The sequence below is a fragment of the Balaenoptera borealis genome (genome assembly GCF_965194805.1).
Source record: "Balaenoptera borealis genome assembly, chromosome: 2".
In the NCBI taxonomy this organism is placed as follows: domain Eukaryota; kingdom Metazoa; phylum Chordata; class Mammalia; order Artiodactyla; family Balaenopteridae; genus Balaenoptera; species Balaenoptera borealis.
Genome location: NC_138867.1, coordinates 31,844,695 through 31,858,770, shown reverse-complemented (window position 1 = coordinate 31,858,770; position 14,076 = coordinate 31,844,695). Strand labels below are relative to the sequence as shown.

Here is a 14,076-nt window from a genome sequence, read left to right as displayed (position 1 = left end):
GCTGTGAATCTTTTTTTTTTTTTTAATTAATTTATTTATTTATGGTTGTGTTGGGTCTTCGTTTCTGTGCGAGGGCTTTCTCTAGTTGCGGCGAGCGGGGGCCACTCTTCATCGCGGTGCGCGGGCCTCTCACTGTCGCGGCCTCTCCTGTTGCGGAGCACAGGCTCCAGACGCGCAGGCTCAGTAGTTGTGGCTCACGGGCCTAGTCGCTCCGCGGCATGTGGGATTTTCCCAGACCAGGGCTCGAACCCGTGTCCCCTGCATTGGCAGGCAGATTCTCAACCACTGCGCCACCAGGGAAGCCCAGAAGCTGTGAATCTTGAAGGGTAGGATCTACCAGCATTCATTACAACTTCAGAGGTAGCAGGTTCCTAAGTTCAATGAAAGGTGTTTGGGGTTTGTCTTTAATCAGTAATGAAATACGTTATTATTTCAATGAAATATAAATGATTTTCAGTATTTCAATGAAGTATGCTATGTCAGCACAAGAAAACACTGGAAAGAGCTTTGTCTTATGACCTAGAAGTAGTAATAGATAATCTAAGGGGAAACAGATACAGCTCTCTGGAAAGATAATGTTTTGTGTTTTTATTTTTCTTCCAGGACTCCAAATAATTGCCTTGACAGCAGTCTCCTCTAAAACCGCCCCCTTCTGAAGACTCAAAGGTGTTTACAGAAACTGAAAGTTCCAGCAGTAGATTTCCATGAGCTCATTAGCAGTTCCTTTAGATGTCGGGTATACATGTCAATATCCATGCGGTATAAACCCCTGCTGTGAGCTTTCGTTTTAATTACAAACAAAGTAGCAGAAGGCAGATATGTGATGACTGCAAGGTTGGGGCATCTTTTTAGAATCCCTGCTTTGGTCACTATTATTCAAAGCAATTCCAACGCCATTTCTTGCCTGCCTCTATATGCTAATCAGCCTAGCCCACTCGGCTCCTCCCCCTTCCAGCCTCCTTTAAGAACTGTTCACTTTCAGCTGTTACGGAGGGTAATTCAGACCAGGCTTAGAAATCACTTGATTTAACTCAGCAGCATTTTTTTTTTTTTCCTTTGTGTATGTATTACTCTAGCAGTCGTCTCTAAATACTCGGGACATTAGACTTCATGTCAGCAGAAGGAGTCGATCATTGCAAAACTGCAATCTGTTAGAAATAGTTACTTTACTGGATTTTACACTATAAGGGGGGAAGCTTCAATGTGCTTTGAAATGAAAGAAGAATTAAGTTGTGTTTTTATCCAAATGAATTGGCATCTTTATATGTAGGAGAAACTACAAGTTGGTAAATACTTATTTCAAGAATCATGACTAGGAAACACTTGGAAGTTTATTAGAGAAGTAAATGTTTTTCCATGCAAGGACAGGATCTGCCTGTACCTCTGTGGTTCCGGGTATCGTGTGAAGACCATTCTAGGTGACTGGCCAAGGGAAGGAATACCCTACTGATACTGGAGCCACAGCCGTACTGCCAGTACCATGTCTACCATACAAAGAAAGGGCGGCAGCCACCTGTTCAACAGTTTGCACACCTGTAGACTGAAGATTCCAGAGGACCAGCTACATGAAGGTGAGTCAGTCAGGCTAATGGGTTGTGTGTTCTGTGATCTCCTGTCCATTTGCATTCCCGGAAGGATGGTGGGCTGGGGAATCTCTGCTGTGAAATGCTTTGCAATCTTCCATTTTAAAACTCTGAGAATAGACATAATAGTGATGTACAAGGGTGAGTCAACTTGCATTCACTATTGGTTTAGGACCAATAGTCCTTTAGTATAAGGACTATAGAAGACTACTGAGAATGCATATTCCTTGGAGTTGTCATTCTGAAACTTATGTGTTTACACTTCTAGCCACTGTCATTTTTCCAGAGTACTCTGGATTTCGTGTAATTCAAAACACCCATCTAGGCAAGGCTGAATCTGCTACAGGGGAAATTTGCTGAGAGTGGCTTTAAGTTAGTCTACAACGTTCTCCCTTGTCCTACCACTAATGGTATCATCTTGGACTTAAAGTTTAAGCCTAAATTTGTCTGGATCTCTGGCTCATTCATTTGTGGGAGAAATAAATATATTCTTGGCTCTTTCTCTTTTATGGTTCTGGAACAGATGGAGACAGACAGGGAAAAGTGTCGCATTTCACATGATGGGCACTCATTCAGACTGAACTATCTACCTTGCAGCCATTTTCACCATCAGTCTTAAAATTTCAAATCCACTACTCAGCCAGCTGCATCAATTAGCGGCAGATGGTTGACATGAATAGACAGGATGATCCCTTCAATCCATTCTGTCAGGGACACCAAGGACACTTGTAGAAAAGGCTGGGTGTCGGGGATGACGTCACCCCCAAGAGGTTAAGGATTTACCCCAGACATTTCTAACTTCTCCTCAACACCCTCAATAGACAGATGGATCTGTCTATGCATGGATCTAGGCTACAAGCGCTTTGTTTATTTTTCCATAGACACAGTTTTAGATTTCAGTGGCATGAAAAGTGTTGGCTGAAGGGCTGAAACCTCCCATTTCCAAGGTGGCATCTGTGTGCTAACATTTGTGTGAATGTGTCAGGCCACCTCCCTGCTTCAGTTCCTGGACTTCATGCTGTACAAGGCTTAGCAGAGTGTGGATATAAAATACTTCCTATTAAGTGAAAACAGCAAAAACTACTAAGACCCTTTTGTACCATCAGGGCTCATATAAATTATTTTGAACTAACTGCCTTAGAACGTAAAGTCCTAGAATGTGCCAGGGTTTAATCACAGCACTGTCAAATGTACTTGCTTCTCTATTAATAGACAATCTAATTCATCATAGGTTTTTTTTGTTTGCTGTTCATTTTGTTTGAAATGTTTAAAGCTACCTTCCCTCTCCCACAATGGTTGATGTAATATTTATTATGGTAACCTTGCTAGGGGGAGCATAAAGGAGATGGTAAAAATCACCTGTAAAAATCACCACCCAAAGATAGTTGCTAGCCTTCTAGCCTTTTCTTATATGCACATGTACAACTTATTCTTTTGCTTGATCTTTTAAAGCAAATATAGACTTATTTTGTACATAGAGTTTGCAAACTGCTTTTTAACTCAACAATAGATTATGAACAAATTCCCTTGTCATTATATGTTCTTCTACAACCTTATTTTTAACAGTTGTATACTATTCCTTCATATGGATGTAGCAAAATTCTTTTAGGCAATTTACTGCGGCTGGACATTTCATTGATTTCTAATTTTTCACTATTACAAGCAACACTGTGTTTAACGTACACTAATGGATAAATCATTACCGAGATAAGATTATTTTCTTGGAATACATTCTTAGAGATGGAATTGTGGAGTCAAAGGATATGCATGTTTTTAAAGATTTTTCAGGGTGGGGGAGGCAGATGGTCCTCTAATCAGCAGTGGAGAGATAGAGAGTCTCAGTAATACTGGGTATTATTTTTAAATTTTTTTTTCCAATTTTATAAGTGGAAAATAGTATCCCACTGTTGCTTTAATTTAAGGCAGGCTGTGTTGATGGTCTCTGCCTTACTGGCCATATCCAGAGCAGCCTGGAAATATCATTGTGATGACATACTTCCCAAAATATCAACAAGATTAGAAGTCTGGTCTCCTCTTGCAGACCAAAGCTTTGGCCTAGAATGTTTTGAAAGCAACCACACTCTTCCACAACTGAGTCTCAAAATATCTGCCCACATAAACCACAATCCATAAAGCTGTGAAGCATGCTAATGCAATCCAGACTGGCCACTGACTGCTACAAGAGATGGCATCTAGAGACCTGAGTTGACAAGTGACACTGGGCAGTGTTTGCATTCCAGTTACTGTCCTAGGGTTTAAAAGTATTCATTCAATGCAATGGTTCTGACTTTTCCACCGAGCTATATTTGTACCTTGTTATTATGCAAAGTTCAGCAAAGGTCCAAGGAAGCAAAGCCATTTGTTTCAGAGAGTGAGGGCTGGCTGTGGATTTATTCACTGAGGTACTCTGAGTTTGTGGCTTTGGCCTACCACCAGCCAGACTAAGATTCCAGCATACAGGTCAGGATTAATTGACATTTAACTCTTCTGAGGCATAACCAGGTTCATCACATGCGTACTTTCCAGTCCTCCATGCTAGATGCTGAAGTGCTTTATGTGAAGTCTGAGGTATTTAACTCTTTCCACCTAGTCACTCACAAAATGTGCTTTTCGGGTGACCACATAGATAACAGTCACTTCTTCTTCAGCAATTAGCTGGACAATGAGTATGAAAACACTGTGCCATTTGCTGGGTGTGTACGCTGAGCCAAGCCAGCTAAGCCGCATGCTTTCCTGTCCACAGAGACTTTACACTCTATGGCAACAGGTGCTACACTAGTCCAGAAGTCCAGAAGGCTAATCTTTCTACTGTTGCTTCTTCTGTGACATTTCAAATCCATTTGTCTATAACATTGATCTGAGACCACATTTGTAGACATTAATTTATATGTCTATAAAGCCTCAGCACAAAGTTCAGTACACATTACATGTACTAGGCAGACTTAATGATCCTTACATTTTACAGTGCTTTGAAGTTCACAAAGTAGTTTCACAGACATTATCTTACTTACTTATACAGATGTGTATACATATATACATGTGTGTATACATGTATGTAACGTGTCTACATACATGTAGGTATGTATGCCTGTGTGTGTACACATGTATGTATACATCCTATTGTTCTCTTTCTCTGCAGAAACTTGACTAATACACTACTTCACCTGGTTGTTATGAGAATTAAATAAGATAATGTATGTGAAACTATTTGTTAACCTCAAAGCATGTACATATATACATACTCTATATGTATATACGTGTGTGTGTATATTGAAATATATAGATACATATAGATAAAGATATAGAGAGAGGGAGAGAGGTTATTTTAAGGGACTGATCACATGATTATGGAAGCTAGCAAGTCCAAAGTCTGTTGTGTGGGCCAGCAGGTTGGAGACCCACGTGAAGATCCTACCGATGTTGCAGTTGAAGTCCAAAGGTTGTCTGCCGGCAGAATTCCGTCCTCCTTGGGAGAGGTCAATCTTTTGTTCTAGCCAGGCTTTCAACTGACTGGATGAGGCCCACCAACATTATGGAGGGCAATCTACTTTACTCAAAGTTCACCAATTTAATGTAAATCTCATTCAAAACACTCTCACAGAAACATCCAGAATAATGTGTGACCAAATATCTGGCACTGTGGTGCAGCCAAGTTGACACATAAAATTACCTATTACAGGTAAGCATCCTTAGCCTCATTTTTAAAGATGTGGACACTAGGAATCTTCAAGGTCAAGTGATTTTTCCAAGGTTACATAGTTATCAAAATCTACATTCAAGGCACTTTCTGTTATATATAGCTGTCTCATAAAATCCACGATTCTTAGTGTTACCATGATTAATTTTCTTCATTGGTCCATATTAGAAAACCTCTGCAGACCCAAGATGCATTGGGATTCCTCCTGATTTTCTTTGTGTGTTCTGACACCAATTTTTTGACACCAACTGGGTGTCCTACAATTCAATTCAATTCTAACACTACTTAGAGTTAGCAAAGACCCCAAAAGTTAAGGGCTCAGTCTCACAAGACTGCCCCCCTTAAAATGCCAGTTACAACTTTCAGGTGTCTCCAAGATACCTACATTTCTGCCTGGACAACTACAAATTCAAGGCTTCTCACAACCCTCTCAGGTTTTAAAATTTGCTAGAACAATTCATAGAACTCAAGAAAGCTCTATACTCACAATTGCCATTTTATTATAAAGGATACAAACGAACAGCCAGATGAAGGGATACATAGGGCAAGGTCTAGGCAAGTCCTGAGCACAGGAGCTTCTGTCCCCATGGAGTCTGGGTACACCACTCTCCCAGTACATCAATGAGTTCACCGACCAGGAAGCTCCATTGAGCTTGGTGTCTGGAGTTTTTATATGGGATTTCATTATGTGGGCATGATTGATTAAATTGTTGACCATTATTAAACTCAATCTCCAGAAGACCTACACACACTTCTGTTTTTCTTTCACCAAAAGGGAGCTTCAGAGAGATAGTTTTGTTCTATCTGCAAAGCATTTAAAGTCACAGATTGGTAGAAACAAATATAGATCATTTAAAAATTATTAGAAAGGGGAGAACTCATATTCTATTCATTTATCACGTCCAACCTCACACCCAGGATGGGAATCCTTTCCATAATAAGCCTTCCTAATGGATGGCACATATGTGAGGATTTGGAAAATAAATGTAATTATTTAAACTTCACTTTCCCACCTTACACTTGTTAGGATGGTTACTATTAAAAAAAGAAAACAGAAAATAACAAGTGTTGATAAGAGAGTGGAGAAATGAGAACCCTTGTGTTTTGTTGGTGGGAAAGTAAAATCATGCATCTGCTGTGGAAAATAGTATGGTAGTTCCTTACTATTTAAAATTTTAAAATAGAATTATTCTATGAACCAGATATTCTACTTCTGGGTATATACTCCCAAAGAAGTGAAAGCAGGGACTCAAACAGATACTTGCACACACAATAGCCAAAAATGGTAGGCAACCTATGTGCTCATCAACAAATGAATGGATAAACAAAATACATAACTGGATTATTATTCAGCTTTAAAAAGGAAGGAAATTCTGATACAGGCTACAACATGGGTGATTCTTGAGGATACTATGTTAAGTGAAATAAGCCAGTCACAAAAGACAAATGCTGCATGATTCCACTAATATGAGATATGTAGAACTGTTAAATTCATAGAGACAGAAAGTAGAATGGGAATTGCCAGAGGCTTGGGCAGGGGCAGGAGGAAGGGTGAGTGGGTAGTCATTGTTTAATGGTATATAGTTTCAGTTTTACAAGGTGAAAGAGTTCTGGAGATTGAACAACAATGTGAACAAAGTTAAAACTACTGTGCTGTACACTTAAAAATGGTTAAGATGGTACATTTTATGGTATGTGTATTTTACCACAATTTTTTTTACAGCTATGGCTGTCCAAAGCCATCCTTAATTACATTTCTGAAGTTAGACTTAAAAAAACAAAAATGAAAGTAAAAATAAACAAAAAAACTCTTTCATTTTCCTACTTCTAAAACCAAAGCTAGGAGGAAATATTCTACTCATCCCTGATTCCCAAAAGCTATTTCTTTGAAAACATTAATAAAATCCTAACTAGATTTATCAATAAAAAAGAGACAAAACAGGGATTACCCTGGCGGTCCAGTGGTTAAGATGCCACGCTTCCACTGCTCCACTGCAGGGGGCATGGGTTTGATCTCTGGTCGAGAAACTAAGATCCCGCATGCTGCGCAGTGCAGCCAAAAAAAAAAGAGGGAGAGACAAAACACATAATCCATTATCAGGAATGATATAGAGTGCCATTATAGATCCTTCAAATATTAGGATAACAAGGGAATATTATAAACAACACTGTGCCAGAAAGATGCAGAAAAAAAATCAACAAAATTCAACATTCAGTCATGAAAAATTTTAAAAGGATTTGGGATGGAAAGGAACTTACTCAACCTGATAAAGAACTTTACAAAAACCAGCATCTAACATCGTACTTTTAGTATCAAGTGAGAGGGTGAACACTTTCCTGCTAAGATCGGAAGATAACAAAGATGTCCGCTGTAATTCCTTCTACTCAGCATCATACTGGAGGTCCTAGCCAGTGTACTAAGTTAAGAAAAAGAAATCAAAAGGCTTACGTATTGGAAAGAAAGAGATAAAACTGTTGTTATTCACAGACAAGTGATAGTCTATGTAGAAAAATCCTTAGGAATCTACGTCCACTTCCCAAAACACTAGAACTAATAATAATAAATAACAAAATATGTGCCAAACCTGTACACTTAAGACAGACATTGCAGAGAGAAGCTAAAGAAAATGGAACTAAATACATGAAATGGAAGTCTCAATATTATTAAGGTATCAATCCTCCTCAATTGATCTAGAGAGCCAAGGCCATCCCAATCAAAATTCTAGCAGACTTTTATTTTTGGACAAGCTGATATAAAATTTATAAGGAAATGCAAAGGATCTAGAATAGTTAATCAACCTTGAAAAAGAAATATAGAGTTGACAACTTATACTTTGGATTTTAAGGTATAATAATCAAGATGGTATAATAATGGTGTAAGGATAGAAAATCAACCATTGCAACAGAAGAGGGAGCCAAGAAATTGAAATATTCATATGTGGTCAATTGATTTTGGACAAAGATACCAAGATAATTCGAAAGAGAAAAAGATAGTCTTTTCTGTAATAATCCTGGAACAAATAGATAAACATATTACTAAAAATGAACCTTAATACCTACCTCATACAAAAATTAACTTGAGATGAAATATACTAAAATGCAAAAGCAAATCTATAAAGCTTCTGAAAGAAAACAGAAAACTATCTTCACAACGTTGGAATAGGCAAGGTTTTAGGCAGACAGAAAAAGTGATAACCATAAAAATTAGACAAATCAGACTACCAACACTAAACGTATCTGCTCTTTAAAGCATAACATTAGGAAAAGAAAAGAGAAGACTGGGAGAAAATATTTGCAAAAAATGTACCTGAAAAAGGACTTGTAATCAGACTATATACAGAACTCAATGTAAACAATTTGACTAAAAAACGGAAAAATGATCTTGCAGGCACTTCAAAAAGAATATACAAATGGCCAGTAAGCACATCAAAAGATGCTCAACGTAATGATTCATCAGGAAAATGCAGTTAAAATCACTGTGAGATATTGTTTCACATTCACTAGAATGGCTAAAATTAAAAACACTGTTGATACTATGTGTTGGGGAGAATGTGGAGAAACAAGACTCCTAATCATTGCCGTGAAGTGGTATAACAACTTTGGAAAACAGTTTGGCGGTTTCTTATATAGTTAAATCTACACCTACCCTATGATCTAGCAATTATATTCTTAGGCATTTCCCCCAAGAGAAATGAAAATAATGCGTCCACAAAAAGCTTGAGCAAGAATGTTCATAGCAGATTTTACTCCTGTGAGCTTCAACATGTGAACAACCCAAGTGTATATAAACAAGGTAAATGGATAAGCAAATTGTGGTATATTCATACACTGGATAACTACACAGTAGTAGCAAGAAATGAATTACTGAAACATGTATCACAGAGATGAATCTCAAATGTGTATAACAGCTTGGGGGTAAAAACAGGAGGCTGACCCTGCGGGATGAAGGACCGAGATCTTGGCACACATGTTAACGCATACACCAGAATGCTGCCACACGTGGTGGGAAGCTCAGGCAACAGGATACCTTTTAACACTTATTGATATGCCGTGTTATGGAAGGCCATCTACTGAGGACACTCTAGACACCTTAGATGGTGAGTTCCACTAGGGGACCTATAGGACCCCTTTCAAAACTAAGATTCTATGATTTGTCCATAATTATTTCATTCATGTTAATGTTGTCTCCTTAACTGTGTTGTACAAGTTCTTTGAGAGCAGTAAACTGAGTTTATACCCTGGACTACACCACAGTGCTAACATGTCACTTATAAACAAATCACATTTACAGAGTGTTTGTCACAGGCCAGACACTGTTTTAAGTGCTTTTCATGTGTTAGCTCGTTTCTTTGCAAAAGCCTCATGAGATTGGTAATGGCCAAGACTTCACAGCAGGGGTGTAGAGGCAAGATCCTAACCCAAGAACCCTGACTCCAGAGCCTCTGCTTTAATCCACGCTCACTGCCTCTTATCGGGCACAAAAATAGATGCTCAGCTAAGCAATTACGAAGGGCCTGAGTGATGGCTGGCCCTTGAACTCAATTTGTGGTTCAGTTGTTCAAAATGTGTTGCTTTTGAAGTCACCGGTTAATTTCTATATAAACTACTAACCACATCCAACTGACTCAGAAGGGGGTATTTGTCCCTAAGAGAAAGAGGTGAGAAAATGCAGCTGTATCAATGCAAACACATCAGCCCAGAAAAAGTGACCTGCTTGCTGGGCTAGCAGTTTTCTTTTAACCAACAGCACAGTCCGTATCTCTCACACTGCATGAAGTGTGAAAGACAGCAATGCACTGTTTTTGGAACTGGACTGATATGGCCTTGGAGAAATCCTTTGTGCTTTTGACAAAATAAACAAGCAGTGTCCAAAACTCCAAATTAAAAAGGGCTAAATAATAGTCATTGTTATAATTCACTTTTTATTTAAATTGAGGATTCTGTTTAAAAAGTGCTGGCTCAACCACTATATTAAATCATTAACTTGACTTGAAATCTTAAACAACATTTCGGCAAGGTAAGTTTCACACCTGAGTTGCTTTTTAATGAAGTCTGTTGGCAAATCTAGTACAATATCCAAAAGTCAGGATTTAATATGCAATCAATACCTGTATTCAGTAGGAAGCTGCATTCCTTCTACCCAAATGTCAGATAGCTCACCCACTGTGGATGGCAATAAACAAGCAAGGCAGAAGTCATAGGTATAAGATCTAGACTGCTAACAAGTGATGATGGTCTGAAGATATATTTTGAAACTAACTAAAATAACATCAAAAGAGCATAAAACATGCATGTGTGAGCTGAGCCAGAAGGAGGACAGGGTTTAAACTGGAACTGAGGAGATGGGACCTGATCTCACAGGAGAGAGAAGGAAGAAATTTTTTAAGTGGCCTATATCGCCACAGAATGGGTTCAGGTCCTAAAAGAATGTAATGCTAACAGGACATAAATTCTTTTCCCTTAGCAGATCCAGAGAAACTACCAGACCTCTAGAAACTACAACTCAGTAACTTGATCACGCTTCTAGAGTAGTGATGCACCTAAGTGAAAAAACCATACTTCAGATCTATATAATGACTGGCTTAAGTAACTGGCACCAAATCCTTTCTCGTCCTGATTAAAGGAGGTAATTTGTAACAAAGAGGGATGCTGCCATCTAGAGACAGAGTGTAAAGTAAGGAGAAAGTTTCTGAATGTTGGAAATGGACTATTTTGGTCTAAGGTTGGCTGTGTTAAACTTTAGTTGTCTGCAGAGAAATGAAATTGCAGATCAAGATTTGTGTGCATGTGTGTTTTTATAAGCTGAGCATGGGTAAGACATATACCGGTGCTACAGATTATGAGGTTCTGTTTGTTCAACAAGACCAACTTTGTTATAAGGAGCTTCATTCTCAAGCTTTGGTGTTATTTGCCATTTTTCTTTTTGAAAATTGAGTAAGCTAAAATTAATTAGTAGAAGTGATTGTTTTGATAGTGGGATGAAGCAAAGTAGGTTTAGAGGGGTTTGTAGAAAACAACTAGCTACAAATTTAAAGATAAGAAAAAACCAAAAAGATAGAGAAAACAAATCTTCAAAAAGAACCCCACCATAGGGACTTCCCTAGTGGTCCAGTGGGTAAGACTCCCCGCTCCCAACGCAGGGGGCCTGGGTTTGATTCCTGGTCGGGGAACTAGATCCCGCACGCATGCCACAACTAAGAGTCTGCATGCCAGAACTAAGAAGTCCCCATGCTGCAACTAAAGATCCCGCATACTGCAATTAAGACCTGGTGCAGCCAAAAATAAATAAATAAAATAATAAATAAATAAATATTCTTTAAAAACCCCACCATAATAGATGTGCCAAACTTCTTTCTATCTTTGTGAACGTTTCTCACATTTTAAGGCTTAAACTCAAGATATTATTGTTCATTATCTTGCTCATAGCATGCAATTAACGCTTACCAAATAAATCAATATTTTTCTTCCCCAAAATTTCCTCCGAGTGATTGATATTCATAAATCATTGAATGTTGGGGCTTCAAAGATCACGTAGTACAACTGAATTTACATATTAGAAAACTGAAACCAGAGGAGCTAAGTCATCTACTCAAAGTTAGTAGTTAGTGCAGAGAGCTGGGACTACATGTCCATCTACATCTATCTAAGAATTTTATGATATGAGGACCATCATTATTAAAAGTATATAACATGGTTAAAAAATTAAGATGAGATAAACTTGAGTTTTACCTCTTTAAAAAAATACCCATAAGAAGAGTATTTACTTGGTATGTAATATTAATACATATTAAGCATGTAGAGAAAATGATGAGTATGTCAGGGAGGGAGGAAGGAGAAATGGGAAGAGTAGAGGGAGGGAAACGTGTAGGGAGACAAGGAAGATGGGTGTTAGAGAGAAATATGGAGCCAAATGGAAGCAAAGAAAGGACGAGGAGACAAATGAGGGAAAGCTGATTTTAAAAAAAGATCCAAAATGTGGTATACACATACAATGGAATATTACTCAGCCTTTACAAGGAATAAAATTCTAACATATGCTATAACACAGATGGACCTTGAAGACATTATGCTAAGTGAAATAAGTCAGACCCAAAAAGACAAATATTGTCTGATCCCACTTACATTAGGTACCTAGTCAGATTCAAGGAATCGGAAAGTCGAACAGTGGTTACCAAGGGCTGGCGGGAGAGTGGAATGGGGAGTTCATGTTTAATAGGTAGAGAATATCAGTTTGGAATGATGAAAAATTTCTCGAGATGGATGGTGTTGATAGTTATGTATTGTGAAAATACCTAATACCACTGAACTGTATTTAAAATGGTAAAATTTATGTTATGTATATTTTCACACAATAAAAAATGCTTTAAAAAAAGATATCACATAATTACAATATCTCCTCTGATCCTTTCATCTTGACTTGTCATAATAGCTCAATGATCATAAAAGCTTGAAGGAAAGAAGATGAATAAATACAAAGGATTGTTCTCAGGTTTTTTTGGGTTCTTTTTGAGACTTTCAAGTCATATACATTTGAAAACTGATTAAGTTTTTATCCTGTAATCTTCTTTAGCATGGTGAACAAATGTTTCTGGTAAGGTTTACAAATTGCTACCTGGCCTTTACTTCTCTCAAACTAGTGCTAACGCAGAGCAGTGAGACGTGTGTGCAGGACCATCTGTGGCAGGTGGCACAGTACCCCTGATCCATTTCTGTGCCCCGAGGGCGAGCAGGGCATTTCAGTTCTCACACACGTAAGGTGAGGATGAATGTTGACCTCCGGGGGCTTCTGCGAGTTCCCAAGAGGAGAATGGGGTCCAGGCCTTCCGGGCTCGTGAGGGCCTTGGGTGGCAGCCCTGCTCCTTTCTTCCTGCCTAGGCCTCCGAGGTCTTGTTCTCAGTGGAATAACATCCATTTATTCCTGTGAAACGGGAAAACAAGGAGCCTTTTCTCCTGCTTGCTCAAAGGCTCAGGGCAAAGAGGAGTGAGTTTAAGGAAAAGAGTTTGGGAATTGCAAGAAGTTGCAATCAAGCTTCTCTATCTGGCCTTGGAATCCATGAGGGAATTTAAAAATAGTGTACTTCTTTACTGAAGAGGAAGAGCTTAAATTTATCTGGATTCAATATATGAAGCAGCATTTCAGCTATATCTAATAGTCTTTGTGAAGAGTGATTTAATTATTACTAATATGATATTTTGTGTCAAAATCACCTCTAATTTTAGCAGTGCAGAAAAAGCTAGGGAATTACTTAAAATTAACAGATACCATTTGAAACCTGTACAATACTTATCTTCAACATGCCATGAAACCTAGACCATATTTCCATCCCCTCCTCCCTCAGCAAAATGGAGAGACCCACATATGGAAGCATTTTCACACTGCAAGTTATTCTGAGGGGAAAGTATGTGATTTATAAATGCTGTCAAATGAAATATGTATTTCCAAATGGTACCGAGTGGACCAGGCACATCACAAGACACGTTCTGCATCTTTACTACCCCATGGGCATAAACGAAGGAATGGTGTAGAGAAAGAGCAAACAGCTCTTTCTGACATTATCAATCCAGAGGGCCCACATTTGCTGCTGACAAACATATTCAAGTGATTAAAGATTACAGGTAATCTTATCACAAAGGCATACAATAGTTTATAGTCCATAAACTATATATATCTATAATACTTATAGATAAAATAACACCTTCAAATTTTGGAGAAATGGGTATGCTCTGTCAAAAGTAATACATTCTTCTGAGTCATTTTTGCCAGTGGCTGAAAATAAATATTGACATAGAGGTTTT

The 14,076-nt window shown here is 38.4% G+C and overlaps 1 protein-coding gene across 3 annotated transcripts in view; it reads left to right on the top strand.

The window, feature by feature from the left end:
* The first annotated feature begins 971 nt into the window (after positions 1 to 971).
* The window catches only part of RANBP3L (RAN binding protein 3 like), a 47,881-nt gene continuing 34,776 nt past the window's right edge, over positions 972 to 14,076 (top strand). For 2 of the 3 annotated variants that reach the window (XM_082382390.1, XM_082382389.1), the window contains exon 1: positions 976 to 1,571. In XM_082382390.1, the coding sequence (XP_082238516.1) occupies positions 1,481 to 1,571 (91 nt within the window). In that variant the 5' untranslated portion in view covers positions 976 to 1,480. Of the gene's footprint in view, positions 1,572 to 14,076 lie in introns of all 3 variants that reach the window. The other variant, XM_082382388.1, reaches the window with a different exon arrangement.